Here is a 21,868-nt window from a genome sequence, read left to right as displayed (position 1 = left end):
TGTGCCTGATCTGTTTCTGTACTTATTTTCAGTGCGTCACATTTTTAGTGGTTGACTCAGATATTCTGAATTGACAAACATATATTGATATAAAAATTTAAATAAAACCAGAAAATACTGAATCATGTTACAAATTAGTGGACTTCTAAAACTCAGACCGACAACCTTGCTGAGATATCGGTTGTTTGCCTAACCAGCTGTAAGTCTGAAATTATCAACATACATGTGAACTCTCCCACTTTTAGCGTGAAACTCCCACTTTCTGTAGCCATATTTTCAAAGTTTTTTTTCTTAAAATAAGGGGTATTTTCACATATAAAAGAAATCTCCCTATTTTTGATGTCATGAGAACTTCCTTCTTTGTTTATTGCAAATTCTAAAATTTCCCCCTTTTGAAGAAAAATCTCCAACTTGATCATCAAAAAAAAAGTTCACATGTATGTATCAGGTATATTAATTTTCACAAAGTAACATGATCTAAATATAGCAACATGATCTAAATATAGTAACATTGTAGTTTATTATATGAAATGATGTTACCAGAATAACTACTTTTTTAACAAAATCATGTAGAGCTATCAATATTATTATCACATATTTACAGATTTCTCCATTTATAAAACCAACAGAGCTTAATTAAAAGTATTATTTGCTAAATTTAGAACTAATTAGTAGTATTCAAGATTATCTATTACAGAAACCAGTGTTGGGGAGAAAAAACATAAGCAGGAAAATAAACTGAGAAAAATCACACGAAAAAAATCACTCTGCAGCTGAGACTCGAACCACAGGTCTCTGGATTGCAGGTCCAATATGCTAACAACTACACCTTTTGGCGTTGCATTTTTTTCTTCATGTTAATTGACCTTACACATATATTTAAGTTATTTTTAGCCTTATTTTATAGGCATCACTTTATTACCATAGTGGTGAGCTATTTAAAGCTACTATTACTGCAGCCGGGACTCAAACCACAGGTCTCTGAATAATATAGTATTTTCAACATCATTTTAGCTCAGTCAGAACAACCAACATTCGGTAAGCTATCTGGAAATCTTTCTCGCACAAGAAAGAATTCACTTGCAGGATTCATACCAACAGTGGTGAGGGGCAACTGGTTCAAATGATGCTCGCCAACAGCCTTAACCACTGTGTCACAGAACATCAGATGCTATTTTGTTCATTTTTTTCCAATACAAATACATGTAGTAACCTTTTAAAAAATAATCAACATCTCATAGAATTTTGTTCATTTTTTTTCCAAACACAAGTTCCCTGTTAAAGCTAACAATCTCCCAAAGACTACCTGGAGAGCTTTCATCGTCTCTCAGTTATAAAAGTATACTTCTAACAGCTCTATTCATTTCACAGTGTATGTACTGATAATTTGACAATGGCCGCTAATGAAGTTTTATACAGTGTTATAAAAAGCTGGTAATTGGATGTGATATTTCATGTAGAAGTCAATCTTCATGTATATTTAGAATTATGCTAGATTCCTGTCATTTGCAGATATTGTTAACTACCAGTTTATTTTTCACAGTTTACTGACCTACTAACATAGATTCTGTTCTGCTTTAAAGGTGCAACGATTTTTTTGTGGTCAAACAAAAATAATCAAAGCACAGAAGGCCCTGAATTTGTTTGGGTCTCAGAATGTCAGAAAGGTGAAGGTTGTGAGATTATAAACCAATTTAATTTGTTTGGGTCTCAGAATGTCAGAAAGGTGAAGGTTGTGAGATTATAAACCAATTTGTTTTTGTATAGTGCCACCAATGCTTTCCAGCGTTTTAATTGTAGTAGATTGGCTATAAGACTTGCATGCTTCTTCGCCCATTTTGAGTGGAAAACAGTTTCACGTTTGCATCATTTTGCAAGATCAGTGATCATGTGTCGCCCAATGGTTGCCGGTACTGTGTAGCAGGAGACACAAAAATCATTAACAGGCCACAACGTGTTTCTGATCTGAAAAATTTGTACTCAAGTTATTGGTTCAGATATAGATCAAATGATACGCAAATCTCTGAAAAAATTTTTTAGTCCCATCATGCCAAAAAAACGCAGTTGAGTCCCTTTTAAGACGTTTTCAGGAGTTTTCATATAGACATATAGGCAAAATGAAAACTGTTCAATAGAATTTCTTTAAACTTGGCATGTTGTTAGAATATGATAACAGAAACATTTTAAGAGAAAAAAAAATTTGGGTCAACAATTGTTAAACAATCCTTCACATACAAATTGCATCACTTATTCACTATGCTATTTGTACAAAAGATAACAAAAGCTTTATTTAAAATTAAAAGGTTTATGTACAAAAGGTATCTCAAATATGAGTACAAACAAAATTGGTGATAAAAGATGGAGATAAACAATTATAAAGAAAATAAGAACTTTTAAACTGAAGCTGCCATATTTATCTCATTTCATACTTTTAAGCAACTGATTCACACTAAAAAGCACACCTATACCTTGGTAATACCTTAAAGGGACTCCACTGAGGTTTTTTTGTGACATGATATGACTAGAAATAAATTTTGCAAAATTAATGTTCCATTTGATGGAGGTTTATACCAATAACTTGTGTGCAAAATTTTAAATCATTTGCTTACAGCATTTTTCCAGAACAATTATTTTAATTGTGAAAACTGACCCAAAATTGAAAAGCGTTGCAACACATTTCACTACAATCAGGCTAAGAATAGCACAAAATATAAATTCTAATTTGAGCCGTGTCACGACAAAACCAACATAGTGCGTTTGCGACCAGCATGGATCCAGACCATGGATCCATGCTGTTCGCTAACTGACTCTATAACAAGTAGAGAAACTGATAGCGAACAGCATGGATCCTGATCAGACTGCGCGGTCTGGATCCATGCTGGTCACTATGTTGGTTTTGTCATGACACAGCTCATTTATTGTCGAGTATATTTCATTTCTATATTTAGCATATCATTTTGTTTTGGTGCTTCAGCTGATCCATGTAAGAAATCTAAATTTTTATGATTTAAGGCTTTTTGGACCTCAGTGGAGTTCCTTTAACAGAAATTTCTATCTGAAATAAGACTGCGTTTTACAGGGGTGATAGTTTGAACAAATAAACATATTAAAACTAGAATGTAAATAACGGTAATGTCTTTGTGAAATAAGAATGCCTTTTACAGGGATGATAATTAAAATACTATCAATAGAACAAATTAGCATATTAAAACTAGAATGTAAATCATTTACACATGTACATGTTGCCCATATAAATGACTTAAAAACTTTGACAAAATTAAATCCCCCTAATTTCATAGTTACAGTTAGAATTTTGACATTTACCCTTGCGCAGTTGTCTGCTCTTGGCCTACACTGTTAGATATTCTTTAGTATGTTTTATTTTTGGATTTTTTTTTGGAAAAATTATGGCCGGTTTTGTCCAAATTAAATAATGGACAAGTCAATTAAATATATTTAGCATGACAAGGGTGAAAATAATTGAATTCTTGCATATTTTGACTATAACATACAAGTCTCATGCAGAATTTTAAGAACTGAACACACAATATAAAATCTAATTAAGAAACTCTTACTATTTTAAATTTAACAAGAGTTAGTATAAAAACATGTATTTTTAATACATACATTTTTTCCCTATTCCACCATTCATTTTCACTGATTTTATCAGTTCCTTTTATATAATATTCACTAGTAAAAATAAGGTTACACTATTTTACTCAGTAAGCTACTGTGTCAATAAAAATATAACAACTATCAGGTTTCATTAACATTTCTTTCTTATACATGTATATTTTTTAATAAAATATGAAATAAAATGCATATTTTCATTTTTCATATTTTCAATGTAAAAAATTATTTTTCACTGCAGTGAAACATATCTCAGGTTATTTTCACTTACTACTTTCTTCTAAATTTAGCCAATACTCAAAAATAAAGGAGAGGTCTTTCAAATTGTAAGCTCAAAGCTAAAAAAGAGAAAAAAGTGTAAAATAAATAGAAAATTCAAAGTGTTTTCTATAAACACAGGATGTATTTTCATCTTGCGGTATGAAAATTATCATATTTCACTTGTGGCTGTGCCACTCATGAAATAATTATTTTAACATATCATGATTAAAGTAAAATTGTATTTATAAGAAAAACTTGGAACATCATCTATTTACTATATAAGCTGTGTTCATACAAAATGAGTATCTAAGTTTTGAAAACAATAGGCTGGATATATAGCTAAAATTGTATAAAATGTATCTACAGCAATTTTTTCTATTTCTTACACACAATAAATATACCATCACCTTAGTGCAGTAACGGAATAACTTCTTATATAATTTAATAGGAGTTAAGCCATTACTGCACTAGGGTGACAAATTATACCAGTACTCAATTTTTGTCTGTAATAGTCAGACAAGTGTAAATTTAAGAAGTAAGAGCGAAACTAATGGAAGATTTTTACAGTCTTTTAGCACATAAACAGTATATAAATGGTCTTTTATACATGATTTTATGAAAATTTATTAACGTATTGTTCTTATTTTATTTTGTTTTGGTTGGTTGGGTTTTTATGTGGCAACAAAACAGTATACTGTATAGGTCATATGGTGACCTCCAAGTGCCCTTCTGTGGATTATTTCAGGCATGAACAGGCATCCCTGTAGAATCACTGATGTTCAATAGCTAGCTGGATAGCTTCCTCACATGAAAGGATTCAAAGTCCCTGTTGGAATTCAAACCCACAGGGGTGAGGGGCAAGTGATTTAAAGTAAACGACCATAACCATTTGGTCACAGACGCCCCTATGTATTTGTCTTAAATTATATAATATATATGCGGACATATAATATATATGACTTGAACAATACCCTTATTTATTGACCGGCTGTCAATTGGCCGCCAACGCAACACTGCTTATCTATGCAGTAGTTGCCCATCCTGTTTATACTATGTCACACAATGCAATAGCTGATTAAAAACAACATTTTATACTTCATTAAAAGGTAAAAATTATGCAAACATGACACACACACGCACGCACGCACACACACAAACTTATACAAACTTTAACGGGCCACCTACAATTGAATACACCCTGAATTCTCTAAAACTTTAAATAAACTACAATAAAAGTGACATAAATCATGGCTTTTTTGTTGTAAATGTTTAAGAAACCTTGCCTCTAGAAAAAGTGTAAAAAACACCTCTTTAAATAATGAAATAATAATAATGAAATAATGAAATAAGCCAGTCCTCTTTTAAAAAACTTAAAATACTACCTCTCCAAAAAAATCTGCAACAAGACTTGCCCCACTCAATAACTTTGATTTTATTTTAATATGGCAGTTATCACAAATGTTTAATAAAGGGGCAGACAACTGCTTTACTACTCAGTACTCTGCTTCATTTATATACAGTTTCATAATTAGGACACAAAATCTGTATGACATAAGCTTACTCAAAGCTTCTTTTTTTTATTTTTCTCTAAAAAATTGGCAACTTACTATTGAAGTATAAATTTTTTTAACATTACTTGGCATTTAAGTACTTAAGAATGTTTTTGTTTTTTTTCTTAATTAGGCAACTAACTACTAAAGTAACTAACTTAGCAATTACCTACTAAAGTTTAGTGTTTTTTGTTTGTTTTTTTTTATTATCAAATTTGGCAATTAACTACAAACACAAAGAAGACAATATATCTGGAATAAAAAACAATTCTGAATAAATAAATGACAAATATATTTATACTCAGGGTTAATCAAAATTTACAAACATATCCAGCCCTAAATCTACTAGGACCTAAGAATTTAATATGATTATCAATATGGCTGTATTTAGATTGTGAAGTTTATTTTCACTGTTAAAATTCATGCCATTCTTTCCTGTATTGCAAACTGTAAGGAACATTTCATAAACGTTTTGGTTAGTTTTCAAGTTTATGTACATAGGACAATAACAGTCTCGGAGTTACTTGCCCCTGATTTTCATCTTTTCACTTTTCAAATGTCTTCTTTTTTCAAGTCAATCATATTTTTGTATATCCTTGTGAACAATTCAAAAATGTTACACACACAATTGAACGATTTCATTGGTTATTTCTTTAGAAGTTAGGGGAGACAACATACTGAGGCAAACTTTAAGAGTTACATGCCCTTGACTTTCATCATCTTGGTTTTGGCTTGCTTCCTTTTCAACTCCTGCTTGTTCTGTCGCTCCTAAAAATAAAACGAAATTATTATATTTATTCATTTAGGTTGGCAACTAATACCAAAACTAATACTCGAGTAATCGGTCATTTTTCCGATTGAGTACTCGGTTACTCGGATGATTTCCAATGATCTTCAAAGCATATCACACAATATCAACAACGTCTGCATGCTACTTTTGTTTTCTATTTAAATTCATAGAATTAGTAACTATAAATAGAACTGCACAGGATATAACTTAAAATAATCAATAAACAAATTAATTAAAACAACTTAAAACAATGAATAAACAAATTAATTAAAATTAAATCAACAACATTATTTTTTACAACATTTTAATTAATGTACAATTTAAGGTAATTCAATATCATAAGAGGCCGAATGACGTAAGTGATTTGAAAACAATATTTTTTTCTTTGGATTTTCATCGCACCAACACAGCATAGGTCAAACGGCGACTTTTCAATTTTACTGGTGAAGGAAGACCTCAGGTGCCCCTGTTTGCATTATATCAGGCACAAACAGGCACACAAGTAGAACCACCAACATTTAGTAAACTAGCTAGATAGCTTCCTCACCTGATAGAATGCGAAGAGACGCTGACGCGGCTCAAACCTGCAGCAGTGAGGGGCAAGTGGTTTGAAGGCAATGACCTTAACCACTGACGCAGCACTTGAAAACTATAAATAACTTAAAATAGTGAAGTATTTTACCTCCCACTTTCTCGCCTTGTCCGGATCTTCCTCGTTCATGATTCTTTCTTTCTCGGCTCTACGTTTTTCCTCACGTCTCAGTTGGGCAGCCTCCTGTCGCTGGGCGTGGGCAGACTTAAGGAAAACTTCCTCTGCCTTTTGGCGATTCTTCTCGGCCTTCTGTTTACCCTGAATATGAAATAAACAGAACAATGTGAATGTACTGTTACTGTTTATTTTCCATTTGCAGCATGCAAGACTTATCCCAATTCAAAATGCATCCACATATAAAATTTCAAGGCCATAATTGAAGTCATTGACCATATATCAAAAGAAAGATTATTTTGACCTTGACTTTTGAGCATTCAACCTACAATGATTATGCCAGGTAGAACACATCAATGTACATATAAATACAATTTCAAGTTCCGAGGTCAAAGGTCAAATGCACTGTAACTTAATGGCTTTTGTGATATATTGTTATTTAAGGTCCATGTGACCTTGACCTTTGACCTGTAAATAGTTGACGAAGTTAGAACTCATCAGGGTACATCTACATACAATGTTTAAGGTTTCCTAGGTCTATGCACTTTGATTTAATGGCCAGTGTTATGTTTTATTCATTACAAATCCATGTGAGCTTGACCTTTGACCTTTTTGATCTGTTAATGGATTTGACTGGCATACCTCATCAATATTTACATATGGTACAAAGTTTGGAAGTTCTTAGATCTTTAATGGCCAGTTTATAGTTTTGTTATTACTTTGACCTTTTGACCTTAAAATGTGTGTGGCAGGAAGAAATCTTCATTCACATACAATAAAATCTGCTTATAAATTTTTTTTCAAAGAGGCATCCGATTTGAATACAAGAGTTGGAACCACGCCAACAGCATAGTTATAAGCTATATATCATTATAAACAAGATATGTTTGTAAAACATGGATGCCCCCTATCAGCAGCCAATTAGTCATGTGATAAGGTTATTATGCATGACTTCTGACCCTGAGTGATCAAACAATTAATAAGGGTTATCAAGTATCTACTGGTCATGACCTTAACCTTTGACCCCTTGACCCAAAACTCAATAGGGGTCATCTGCTGGTCACGACCAATCATCATACAAAGTTTGAAGTTCCTAGGCCTAAGCGTTTTTAGTTAATTGATCGGAAACCGTTTTTGCTTACAAGGTCAATGTGACCTTGACCTTTGACCCCTTGACCCCAAAATCAATAGGGGTCATCTACTGATCATGACCAATCACCATACCAAGTTTGAAGTTCCTAGGCCTTAAGGTTCTTTAGTTATTGATCGGAAACCGTTTTTGCTTACAAGGTCATGTGACCTTGACCTTTGACCCCAAAATCAATAGGGGTCATCTACTGGTCATGACCAATCACCATACCAAGTTTGAAGTTCCTAGGCCTAAGGGTTCTTTAGTTATCACTCGGAAACCATTTGGTCTACGGACCGACGGACCGACAAGTGCAAAGCAATATACCCCCTTTTCTTCGAAATGGGGGCATAATAAACAAAAATATTGTTATATGTGGAGTTTACTGTATCAAGTTTCAATTGAGCAGCTTTAACTACATTGAAGTTAATCACCATAAATTTATACCAGGTTTTTTCCCCAGAATTTTGGGAACTTGACCCATACCCATGGAATTGGGAATTTCAGCAACATTTTGTTTAAAGTACGGAAAAAATACATGACTTAAATTATGGATTGGGAAAATAATATACAATTGGGAATATGACCGAATATCGACTATAAAATAAGTCCAAAAAATCCCTGAATATGGTACTTTATGCACATACCTCCTTGCTGAGCGAGACCCTAGCGACTTTATCCACGACGTAGAAGACGAGCTGCATCAATGGCTTCATGTTCTCCATGTCCGTTGTCTTAGTCTTACCTTTACCAGCCACTGTAAATATTACAATGTTTGTTTGTTTGTATGTTTGGGTTTTACGTCACACCTACACAGTATAGGTCATTTAGCAACATTCCAGCTTTACTGGTGGAGGAAGACCTCAGGTGCCTTTTCATGCATTATTTCAGGCACAAACGGGCATCTGAGTAGAACCACTGACGTTCCGTAAGCTAGCTGGATAGCTTCCTCACATGAAAGAATCCAAAGTCCCTTTCGGGATTCGAACCCACAGTTGTGAAGGGGCATTACAATGATTGATACATCTCAAGTTTGACAAGCTAATAAGATATACTATGCTCAAATTTGATATTGTAAAATATTGAAAATTGCTTCACAGTCTCTTTGTAAATACTGGTATAAAATATACAAGTTTTGTTTTTACACAAAGAAGATGTTCTGTTTGAAACTCTACACGCTTTAGGTTGTCACACTATGAATATATAGTGTCATTAAAAAAATAATTGGCAGTTTTTTAAAGAAAAGACCAACTTTACTTGACCTGTAATAGGGAACACACCTTCCAAAACATAGTTTATTTATTCCTTTATTCAAATTTGACATATTCCGTAACAATTTCATAGATTTCAATAAATTTCGGTGATAAAAATATAGAATGAGCATAGTATAGTATATCTTTAAAGCACAACTCCAGATTCATGCTGTTTTTCATGAAAATCTTGAAAATGTATTGAAATATTCAAAATATTGTTAAGTGAACAAAGAATATTAAACAGAGAGAAAAAGAAAATCTTACCATTAAAACAGAATACAATGGTTTGCTTTACTTCTGGCATCTTGGTTTGGTTATCACTAAAATATCAAACAATAAATCATGAAAGAAATGTTTACAATTAGTCTTTCAAAATATAATTCCAATGATAAAATACTGTATAAGTGGTTATTTTTGCGACATGGAAATATTTGCGATTTTTGCGAATTAAAATTATTCGCAAATATTTGAATTTCTTCAGGTTACTATGTAATCTATATAACAGACAAACAAACACACACGCAGGTACACACTCAGGTTATCACTATATGCCACCACATCACAGATACTGCGTTGGTATAAAACAGCTTTCTATAATTACAAATGTACTCACTCATACTGGTTCTTAGGTCCGGAATACTGGTCTGAGATATGGATGGATTCAATCTGGTTCTCAAAGCGATCAAGAGCTTGACATACCTAGTAAATGAAATATCATTAGCAATTGTGAAATAATCAATAAACCCATACATTATCTTAAATGGACCATTTATCATTTTAAGGGAAAATTTCAGAAAATGTATCAATGAAAAAGCAAACAGTGTAGACCATAATTTTGTTTGTTTTGTTTAGTTTTAGGGGACACCAACACAATTTAGGGCATATGGCGCAGAAACAGGGAAAATAATTTTGCCTAACCTCAGGTGTTACAAACTTAAGCAACTTCAGAGTTACATAGAATTCAGTAATTCAAACCCATTTAGTCTTCTCTTACAATCACGCAGGAATATAAAGTGGCTGCAACTCTTATGCCTCAACCATTAAACACAAATGGCATTTTTAGCCCTAGTTATCACATTCAAAGGGAGAGAAATACTTACTTTCTTATCTAGCACCATAGCAGTTGCCTCCCCTATCTCACTAAGAAGTTGGAAGCTTGATGGGATGTTATATTTATCAATATTTTTCTTCTCCGTAAACTGGCTCTATAATATAAATATAATTTCCAGAATTATATTTCATTGAAAGAGGAAAAGATTTTGCATTTCAAACAAATACATCTCATCTTCAAACCCTGTCAGGGGCAAGTCGTTGTTTCCTTGAGAAAGAAACTTTACACTCATTGCTCAATACTGGTTGGTTCAAGGAGCGGATTCGAAAGTGTGTCTATAAGCTTAAAGCTTCCTATACAATCATAAATTCTGTATAAACTAAATACATGTACATCTCAAATTGAGCTAAGTTTTACTAAATGAAACAAGAGGGCCATGATGGCCCTGAGGTCGCTCACCTGTATATAGGCCCCCCCCCCAACGTTGCAGGGCCAATTTAACCCAAGGGCTTTTATTTGCACAAACTTGGTAGACACCCATAAGAAGATGTTTCATGCTAAACATCTAAGCTCTAGCTCATTGGGCTTTTTAAAAGAAGATTTTTTTAAAGTTTTTACTATACACATATAGTTAAAAACAATGACACCCCTGGGGCCGGGCCAGGGCTTCTATTTGAACAAACTTTGTAGACACTTACTAGAAGATGTTTCATGCTTAATATCTAAACTCTAGCTATTTGGGTTTTTTCAAAGAAGATTTTAAGTTTTTGCTATACACATATAAAAAAAATCAATGACCCCCGGGGCGGGGCCAATTTTGACCCCAGATCTTTTATTTGAACAAACTTTGTAGACACTCACTAAAAGATGTTTCATGCTTAATATCTTAACTCTAGCTATTTGGGTTTTTTCAAAGAAGATTTTTTAAGTTTTTGCTATACACATATAAGGAAAATCAATGACCCCCTGGGCGGTGCCAATTTTGACCCCAGGGCTTTTATTTGAACAAACTTGGTAGACACCTATGAGAACATGTTTGATGCTAAATATCTTAGCCATAGCTCTTTGAGTTCTTTAAAAGAAGATTTTTTAGGTTTTTACAATGTGCATATAGGGAAAATCAATGACCCCCCGGGGCGGGGCCAATTTTGACCCCAGGGCTTTTATTTGAACAAACTTGGTAGACACTTATTAGAACATGTTTCATGCTAAATATCTTAGCTCTAACTCTTTTGGTTCTTTAAAAGAAGATTTTTTAAGTTTTTACTATATGCATATAGGGAAAATCAATGACCCCCTGGGTCGGGGCCAATTTTGACCCCAGGGCTTTTATTTGAACAAACTTGGTAGACACCTATTAGAACATGTTTGATGCTCAATATCTTAGCCATAGCTCTTTGAGTTCTTTAAAAGAAGATTTTTTAAGTTTTTACTATATGCATATAGGGAAAATCAATGACCCCCCGGGGCGGGGCCAATTTTGACCCCAGGGCTTTTATTTGAACAAACTTGGTAGACACCCATTAGAACATGTTTCATGCTAAATATCTTAGCTCTAGCTCTTTGGGTTCTTTAAAAGAAGATTTTTTAAGTTTTTACTATATGCATATAGGGAAAATCAATGACCCACGGGGCCGGGCCAATTTTGACCCCAGGGCTTTTATTTGAACAAACTTGGTAGACACTCACTAGAAGATGTTTCATGCCAAATATCTAAGCTCTAGCTCTTATGGTTTTTTAAAAGAAGATATTTAAAGTTTTTTCTTTCGGTTGCCATGGCAACCAGAGATCTGCATGGAATTAAATTCTTTGAACAATTTTTAAAGGTGACCACCAAAGGAACATTCCTGTGAAGTTTGGATGAAATTGGCTTAGTGGTTTATGAGGAGATGTCATTTAAAGTAAAAGTTTACGGACGGACGCCGGACGAAAAGCAATCACAAAAGCTCACCCTGTCACTTTGTGACAGATGAGCTAAAAAAAATCAGGCCCCGTGTTAACAAAGATTTAAGGATCAGGATCAAAATCAGGATCAAAGTTAAAAATTAAAATATTTTCCATTGTTAACCCTTATAGTTTAAATATCTAGTATTAACTTGATGAAACTGAAAGTGAAATAGCATGTTTATAAAATTTTAGAATAAATATTTTGTTATTTTTACAAGATATCGGCATTTTACAGTTGATCCAATTATTGATTTTGATCCTAAAAAAATTTATCCTTATTTTGATTTGATTTTTTTTAATTTGATTTTTGTTATTTGTCTATTTTATTACAAAATAGGGTTTGTTTCTTCAAATCAGCAATTTGAATATGTACTATTTCATTCTAGCAAAATCAAATCAAATTTAGGAAAATATTCTGATCTGATCTTTTCTTAAAAACACCGGACCAGAACTGGGAATTTCATCCAAAAATTAATATTAATATGAAAACCAAATATTCATACATCAAAATTCTTGGTCGTTCCATGATTCTAGAACAAATACTTTATAATACAATACAAGAATTAGCTTACTAAATCCAGAAGATCTTTTTGCATTTTGGCAGCGACTTTCTTCTGAGCAATACAGAAACAGAATTTCTCCATCGACGGGTCCATGCTTACTTTTACAACCTGTGTAACGATAAATAATAATTATCTTCATAATCATTGATTCAAACATTGACAAACATTCCCATCTCTAGCAATCAGTTTATTGCATTTTATGACAACCTTTAGAAACTTTTTGTACAAGAATTGGAAAATACAAACATTTTACAACTATACAAGTTGTATGTTGCATGTCTGATAAAATAGAGAAAAACAGAATCTGAAACAGTAAAATTGTGAATGTTGCAGACTTGGTTTGATTGAGGCTGTGCATAGGCCCATGAAATTAAGTTAATTCACAGTATTTTATTATAAAGAAGCTACAAAAAATGGTTAATAATTCTCTTAGAAAGAAGTCACTAAATGACATTACATAAGCTCGATGGATAGAAATGGTAAAGAAGTGTAACGAGAGAAAAATAAATTTCACCTAGACTGAACTTACAATTTGGTCAGCGGCTGGTTTAAGCATAGTGGACATGACGTTAATGAGGTCCTGTCGCTTGATCAGTTTCAGCTCGACCAACATTCCTTCGACACACATTCTACCACTGCACCATAATGCGTATATATTTTCGGATTCCTTCATCAACGTTCCCGACGTCACCTCCTTCGATGTGCCATCATCACCTTGTAAAAAGCAAGTTTTTCTTTTTCATTTTTTATTCATAACAATTCATACAGACTTCACAGAGACTTTTTATATCCATTTTGCACAAAAGTATCCACATTTCTTAGCTAATATCCACTTTTGTCAAAACTATACGTTATTGTTTCCATTTTTTAAAAATCAAGAGCGAATGCTGTTTATCCAGTGCCACAAGTGCAGACCAAGATCAGCAGCCATAATCTGTGCCATCTAATCATGATCTGCACTATTTGCTATTTAGTTAGTAAATATTTTGTAATTGTCCCCAAAAAATGATGAATAGTTATGAGTCCAAATTTGAATTTCTTACATAGTTCAGCTTGGACGCTCAATACAGAAAGATATGCAAAAGATATATAAATAAATACCCAGAACTGAATTGAAAATCATATTTTAAGCTATTCTTGGCCTGATTTAAGTATAAGTCTTTCAATGTTGGGTCATTTTTCACAAATAATTATTCTGAAAAAACTGAGTGAGCAAATGATCTGAAATTTTGCATACAAGTTTAAGGTCTAGACTTGCATCATATTGAACATTTATCTCAAAAAATAATTTCCAGTCCCATCATGTCAAAAAAATTCAGTGGAGTCCCTTTAAGTTAATTTAGAAGAGTAAGGGTTAAGTCAGATACTTACCAACAATAGTAAAGTTATCCTCTAGTAACTGTTTATGTGATGTAAGCCACGCCTGTGCTAGTTTGCTGTTCTTCGTTTTTCCTGCCAGAAAGTTCAGAAAATAAACACCCAATCCTGCCAGCATGAGCATCTCCAAGTAAAAACTGTCCCAGTTTGTTCTCAAATGTATTGGTACCTATCAAATAAAACATTAAAACTGCAGGGTCAGCAAAATATGATTTTTACTTACCATGTACACGTCCGTTTTTATCTGAAGCATTTCTTATCTTGTCTGTATGATATTTATGTTTGTTTGGGTCATATGGCGACATTCAGCTTTATTGATGCAGGAAGACCTCAGGTGCTCTCCAATGCATTATTTAAGGCACAATCGGAAACTTGCAAGATCCTGTTTTGCAATCGAGCATAAACAAATATGTTTTTAACCAAACTTTTTGCTCAACCATTCTTGGAAACTTACCTTGGCAATTTTGAGGTCAGGAACTTCATGTGATTTGCCTTTAGCTGGATGAATGTCTCTATCGAATCCTTCAAATTCATCCTCGTCAGTAAAATGATCAAATTCATCCTCATCTGTCTGTATAAATAAAGAAAAGAAACATGACTTTAAAAGGGGCATAATTTTGTCAAAATGCTTGATAGAATTACCTCCTTCTGTCTAGCGCAGTCGTCAGGTTAGGGGCATGATGATGAACAAGTGTGCAAAGTTTCAAAACCATATGTCAATGGACTTTGAAAATATATTTGAGGTGTTACAAAAACTTTTACATAAGTGGTTACACTGACACTCGGCTGACTAGGATAGCTCTACTTAACATGACTTTAGCACAACAAGCTGCGGATGAATCGTATGTACTTCTTCACCCATGAAAAGTATTTTGTTTAGTTAAATAGGATAGTTTTTTATTATTGTGGCTTGTGCATAAGTCAATAACATAGATATAAATTAATATTCAATTGCAGTTTGACCAGTGTTATAACATCACATAAGTATCACTCTAAATGTAGCACATAGAATATGCTCACCTCAACTGTTCCGTCGTCGTCATCATCTTCATCATCTTGGACATCTTGCTGCACGCGATCAGATTGTTGTTGTTGTTGTTGCTGCTGTGGAGTGTCTTCAGACTCGGATGGAAAATCTGCGTCCTCTTCTACAGTTACTTCACCATCTGATAAAAAGATTATAAGATGTACTATAATTTATTGAAATATGTAATGGTCTTTTTATTTAGTGTAAGCGGGCTAAGCCAGAGGCAAACATATGTGTCACATTCAATAGTTAGTTTCTATGAATTTAATTTTAGTTTGATTGTTTTGGAAGCTGTAGGTTTATTGAAACAATCTCGAATCCATTCCTGGAACCAACCAGTACTTAGCAATGAATATAAGATTCCTGTTCAAGGGAACAATAGCTAGCCCCTGATAGAGTTTGAACCCATATGGCCAGCAATCGTTAGATCACTAGATAGACATGTAAACCACTTGTCCATACTGCATGGTCTTGTTTAACCTTAGCCCTGCTTAATAGATGTTACCCAGAACTGTGAGTTTTTTTCCAGCTAATCTGTAGGTACAAACTTTTACCATTAAAGCTTCAAAGCGCAATACCTTTCACAATAGATTAGCCAACTTCTTGCGCTTATCTTCGAAGCTGTAACTGTAAAAGTTTGTTTATACCTACGGATATATATATTATAATATATTAATATAAGGTTCATTCCATTTTCTAGTGTATTTATATACATGTTTTACTTCTGTTTTACACATAGGGGTGTAATCCAGGAGATTTCCCCTTTATCTGCACATTTTGCTAGCAATACCGGCCAATTTAGCAGGCCAAATTCTTGAAAGAAAAACAATAACAAAAACAAACCATCATCTTCAAATTCTGCAAAATCATTGTCATCATATTCATTAGATTTCTTTCCTGCTGACTGATAACTCAGCAATAATAAGCCCAATAATGTAAGATACAGAAGTTTCATCGTTTTCTATACCTGAAAGAAAAATATTTATCTTAAGAAAGTTAAACTAGATATAACTAAACTCTTTGTCCAAAATTTACATATCCGATTTTTATGTAGCTTTTGAGGTCGAAGAAGATTTATTTCAAAACATATTCAGTCTATTAAGTTATAATAGCTAGTAGCACTAAATACATACTTATGTGAATAAGTGAATATTTTGACCTAAAAACACCTACTTTCTTTGTATTTTTTTGATTAAACGCCGGCGAATTCCACGTCTAAATTTTTTTAGTACGGTGTGCGTAATTTTAACACGTTATGATAAATCAAATTGCCCTTTGGCCCATGGTTTAACAGCAGTTACAATTGCTGATGTTTTGATTGCATTTATGATATATAGACTTGTTCAAATAGCTAGGAAGAATTCATCCGTGTATAGAGGTATCGATAAATATCGGTTGTCAATCTGATAAATCAAATCTATAATTTTTGTTACATGAGACAATCCAATAAATTTATTTTTCACTGCCAAGTACAGCAGAGGTCCTGTACTGTAGGCCTATCTCAGTATCTCACCTTTGACACAGGAACTGGCATTTATTTCACTGACATTTGCACTGATATTATCAAAGTTATGTTTAAGATTACAATTTACATTATCAAAATCAAGGCTATTATTATTTTTGTTAGAAAAGGACACATTGAATGGAGAGAGTCTCCAATTAGAAATTTTATTTCTTCAGGCGCTAACAAACATTAGTAACAGTTGCTAACACATGGTTTTTTTTTTATTAAAGTGAACTCACACTATAATTATATACGAAATCATCGTATCTTGTTTTGCATGCTTATACAATTCAATGTGTACGCTGTCTTGCGATTACAAGGAGATATGTTACTTAATTCTGTTTACTGTAACTTTCTTTGCAATCTGGATTACGATTAGACTGAGACCCCTATGTATTTCTCAGGAACCTTTCTTGCAATAACAGGATATACACTTGTTTATATACTGTGAACTAGAACTTTTGAAGATATTCACTTGAATCTTCACACATTTCTCAAGTATTATAATAATTATTTTGGGTCAATGTCCACTTCTTATAACGATGTTGTGTATTTTGAAAGAACTCTTCCTGTTTGTGAATTCTTTCATTATTGTTTCTATAATCAAGCATGAAGATAGTCAAGCATGCTATCCTACTTATAATCCAACTAATTGTACTTTGCGACGAGATATTGTGCTATTTTGTGTCTGGGCAATATCTCGCCTCTTGAAGGGAGATTCTAACCTAGAATGAAAATATCTCAGAATTAAGCTTTGGCACATCAATATATTTTGACTATCCTACTTACAGCTCTTTTAATTTATAAATATTTGCAGTTTTACAAAGAACCATGGCAACAGAGAGCAGTAAGTTCAGGGAAATGTATCCAGATATTGAGCCATATGATACTGGAATGCTGAAGGTATCTGACATTCACCAGGTCTACTACGAGCAATCAGGAAATAAGAATGGGAATCCTGTCATATTTTTGTAAGTATCTTGTAGTTACAGTCAAACCTGTGCCAAAGGAGAGACCATACATGACCTTTATAGACAGGTGGTCTTTATTTAGAGTTAACTCTGTTGCATTTTATCAATGAAGGTTTATCAAATGGTGGTCTTTATTTACAGGGTGATCTTTATTAGAAGGTGATCTTTATACCCCCGCACAACAAAGTTGTAAGGGGGTATACTGGAATCAGCTTGTCCGTCCGTCCGTCCGGCTGTCCGGCCGTCCGTCAGTTTTTTCTTGTCCGCCCAATAACTTAAGATTCCTTTGACCCTTAGTCTTCATATTTGGCATGGAGGTTAGTCATGATTAGTAGATGACCCCTATTGATTTTGAGGTCACTAGGTCAAAGGTCAAGGTCACAGGGGCCTTTACTTCAAAAAGCTTGTACGCCCAATAACTTAAGATTCCTTTAACCTACAGTCTTCATATTGGCCATGGAGCTTAGTCATGATTAGTAGATGACCTCTATTGATTTTGAGGTCACCAGGTCAAAGGTCAAGGTCACAGGGGCCTTGACTTCAAAAAGCTTGTCCGCCCAATAACTTAAGATTCCTTTGACCCACAGTCTTCATATTTGGCATGGAAGTAAGTCGTGATTAGTAGATGACCCCTATTGATTTGAGGTCACCAGGTCAAAGGTCAAGGTCACAGGGGCCTTGACTTCAAAAAGCTTGTCCGCCCAATAACTTAAGATTCCTTTGACCCATAGTCTTCATATTTGGCATTGAGGTTAGTCGTGATTAGTAGATGACCCCTATTGACTTTGAGGTCAAAGGTCAAGGTCACAGGGGCCTTGACTTCAAAAAGCTTGTCCGCCCAATAACTTAAGATTCCTTTGACCCACAGTCTTCATATTTGGCATTGAGGTTAGTAGTGATTAGTAGATGACCCCTATTGACTTTGAGGTCACCAGGTCAAAGGTCAAGGTCACAGGGGCCTTGAATTCAAAAAGCTTGTCCGACCAATAACTTAAGATTCCTTTGACCCACAGTCTTCATATTTGGCATGGAGGCTAGTCATGATAAGTAGATGACCCCAATTGACTTTGAGGTCACCAGGTCAAAGGTCAAGGTCACAGGGGCCTTGACTTTAAAAAAGCTTGTCCGCCCAATAACTAAAGATTCCTTTGACCCACAGTCTTCATTTTTGGCATGGAGCTTAGTCATGATTAGTAGATGACCCCTATTGACTTTGAGGTCACCAGGTCAAAGGTCAAGGTCACAGGGGCCTTGACTTCAAAAAGCTTGTCCCCCCTATATCTTAAGATTCCTTTGACCCACAGTCTTCATATTTGTTATGGAGGTTAGTCATGATTAGTAGATGACCCCTATTGATTTTGAGGTCACCAGGTCAAAGGTCAAGGTCACAGGGGCCTTGACTTCAAAAAGCTTGTCCGCCCAATAACTTAAGATTCCTATGACCCACAGTCTTCATATTTGGAATGCAGGTTAGTTATGATTAGTAGATGACCCCTTTTGATTTTGAGGTCACTGGATCAAAGGTCAAGGTCATAGGGACTTTGACTTCAAAAAGTTTGTCCACCCATTAACTTAAGATTCCTTTGACCCACAGTCTTCATATTTGGCATGGATGTTGATCATGACTATAAGGTTACCCCTATTGATTTTGAGGTCACTGGGTCAAAGGTCAAGGTCACAGGGACCCTGACAAAAAAAAAAGCTTTTCTCCTCAATTGCTAAAGAATGTCCTGTCCGCAATGTATTGATTTTGACATTTTCACATTTGAAGCATGTAGAATACATACACTTAGCAATGCACTGGCTTAGTAACCTCAGATTTGGCAGGGAGGTTGTCCTTGAGCTCTAAATGGCCACTGTTGATTCTGACAAAGTGGTATGCGGGGGTATTCACGCCATGATAGTGGCAGTTCTAGTTAACACAAGTTTGACTGTATATGCACTGAATATTTGTTTTAGTTTATAGATAAACATCAATTAACAATCATGTGCATTTTGTATGTCTTTAGTAAAGAGCCAGGCCGTACCCACATCCCTTCAATCTTAACTATCAAGGCCAGCCTCCATATCCCTAATAAATATTAGAAAAATACCACTAGCTGAATTTTATGTTAAAATGAAAATAAGAAAAGGAAAGACTGCCATAGATTCTTGATGAGGTAATATCTATTTTTAGACATGGCGGACCAGGGGGAGGTACGTCGGCTAGAGATAGAACATTCTTTGATCCGAATGTTTACAGAATTGTGCTGATGGACCAAAGAGGGGCAGGAAAGTCTTTACCAGCTGCTGAACTCAAGGTTTGTCTTGCTCAATAGAGCTGCACCATGACAAAATGGTGCATTTGCGACCTGCATGGATCCAGACCAGCCTGCGCATCCATGCAGTCTGATCAGGATCCATGCTGTTCGCTATCAGTTTCTCTACTTGTTATAGGGTTGGTAAGCGAACAGTATGGATCCTCATCAGACTGCGCGGATGCGCAAACTGGTATGGATTCATGCTGGTCGCAAATGCACTATGTTGGTTTTGTCATGGCGCTGCTCATATGATTTATCATGCACCAAAGGGGTGTCTTATTTTTGGCTCATATTGGACAGTTTGGATACCATTGCATAGATCTGTAAACCATCTGATTTGAATTATCACAGGACCTTAAAAGGTTTTTACCAGCCTTTAAAAAAAGGCTAGTAACTTTGATAATTTTACAGGTGCTACCCTATTTCTACGAGCCATCGGCTAGTAGGCTACAAGCTCGCTAATGTTAGCATTACTCTACAGTTGTTTCAACATACTCTTCTTTACTATAGATCCGTTCTTATATTAGATGTGTAATTTATATAATATTATATTTGTATAGATTTGATACTTAATTTTCTCAACTCTTTGAATAAAAACAATTTTATGCTCGTCAGAGGCTTCCATGATATGATTTTATTCAACTTGTTCTATAAATTTAGTATTAAATCTACACTCATTCAATAAAATTAGTTTTAAATCTACACTCATTCAATAAATTTAGTATTAAATCTACACTCATTCAATAAATTTAGTATTAAATATAGTATTAAATATACACTCATTCAATAAATTTAGTATAAAATCTACACCCATTCAATAAATTTAGTATTAAATCTACACTCATTCAATAAATTTAGTATAAAATCTACACTCATTCAATAAATTTAGTATTAAATCTACACTCATTCAATAAATTTAGTATAAAATCTACACTCATTCAATAAATTTAGTATTAAATCTACACTCATTCAATAAATTTAGTATAAAATCTACACTCATTCAATAAATTTAGTATTAAATCTACACTCATTCAATAAATTTTGTATTAAATCTACACTCATTCAATATCCTCTATACACTGTGTAGGAGAATACAACATGGAACCTTGTGGCAGATGTAGAGAAACTGAGAGAAAAGCTTGGTATAGAAAAATGGGTGGTGTTTGGAGGAAGTTGGGGATCAACCTTGTCTCTCGCATATGCTGAAACTCATCCTGATAGAGTTAAAGCCCTTATTCTGCGAGGAATTTTCACGTTAAGAAGGTATGTGGCATATTTTAGTTCTAATTTAATTTCTTTATTTCTTTAAAGGAACTCCACTGACGTCCGAAAGCACAAAAGTGTAAAAATTTAATTTTTCTTACATAGATCAGCTGGGGCACTTAAAACAGAAAGATTTTCAAAAAAAATGATTAAGTAATGTACTCAGAAACATTTATTGCAAATCTTATTTCTGTGCTAATCCGTGCCCAATTTGAGTAAAAAGCATTGCAACACTTTCAATTTTTGGCCATTTTTCATAATTAGAAAAAATTTTCAGTTCAAAGGGAATGAGTAAACAATCTGAAATTTTGCACACAAGTTATTGATCTAGACCTATGGGGACAGAAATCTCGAAAAGATATTTCCAGTCATGTCATGTCAAAAATCTCAGTGGTGTCCCTTTAAGTTTATCTTTGATACAAATTCTTCAAATTCAAATCAACGTTTTTGGTGCAACTTTTTCAAAACATAAGGGGGTCATCTTCAGCTTTGTTGTGATGTTAGCCAAAGTCCCGTTTGAACATCGTTATGATCAAATATGGTTAA

General features: G+C 34.0%; 2 protein-coding genes across 4 annotated transcripts in view; one reads left to right on the top strand and one right to left on the bottom strand.

Moving 5' to 3' along the window:
- Positions 1-5,482: 5,482 nt before the first annotated feature.
- Positions 5,483-16,530, bottom strand: LOC132751971 (PAT complex subunit CCDC47-like). Its single transcript, XM_060742202.1, has 13 exons — positions 16,458-16,530; positions 16,128-16,251; positions 15,278-15,423; positions 14,712-14,828; positions 14,252-14,426; positions 13,410-13,594; positions 12,890-12,988; positions 10,420-10,524; positions 9,933-10,018; positions 9,584-9,639; positions 8,714-8,823; positions 6,914-7,081; positions 5,483-6,209 (listed from the first exon to the last, which is right to left on the bottom strand). Exons 2-13 carry the CDS (start codon positions 16,237-16,239, stop codon positions 6,138-6,140), a joined length of 1,431 nt encoding a protein of 476 aa, XP_060598185.1. The 5' UTR covers positions 16,240-16,251; positions 16,458-16,530; the 3' UTR covers positions 5,483-6,137.
- Positions 16,505-21,868, top strand: part of LOC132751972 (probable proline iminopeptidase) — a 17,420-nt gene continuing 12,056 nt past the window's right edge. For 2 of the 3 annotated variants that reach the window (XM_060742203.1, XM_060742204.1), the window contains exons 1-4: positions 16,505-16,662; positions 17,606-17,759; positions 19,936-20,059; positions 21,147-21,322. In XM_060742203.1, coding sequence (XP_060598186.1) covers positions 16,611-16,662; positions 17,606-17,759; positions 19,936-20,059; positions 21,147-21,322 — 506 coding nt within the window. In that variant the 5' untranslated portion in view covers positions 16,505-16,610. Of the gene's footprint in view, positions 16,679-17,605; positions 17,760-19,935; positions 20,060-21,146; positions 21,323-21,868 lie in introns of all 3 variants that reach the window. The other variant, XM_060742205.1, reaches the window with a different exon arrangement.

Source organism: Ruditapes philippinarum, unplaced genomic scaffold (assembly GCF_026571515.1).
Source record: "Ruditapes philippinarum isolate M1 unplaced genomic scaffold, ASM2657151v2 ctg1029_1_1_1_1, whole genome shotgun sequence".
NCBI classification, from domain to species: Eukaryota; Metazoa; Mollusca; class Bivalvia; order Venerida; family Veneridae; genus Ruditapes; species Ruditapes philippinarum.
The sequence above is the reverse complement of the archived record's forward strand: the minus strand, read 5'-3'. Positions and strand labels throughout refer to the sequence as shown.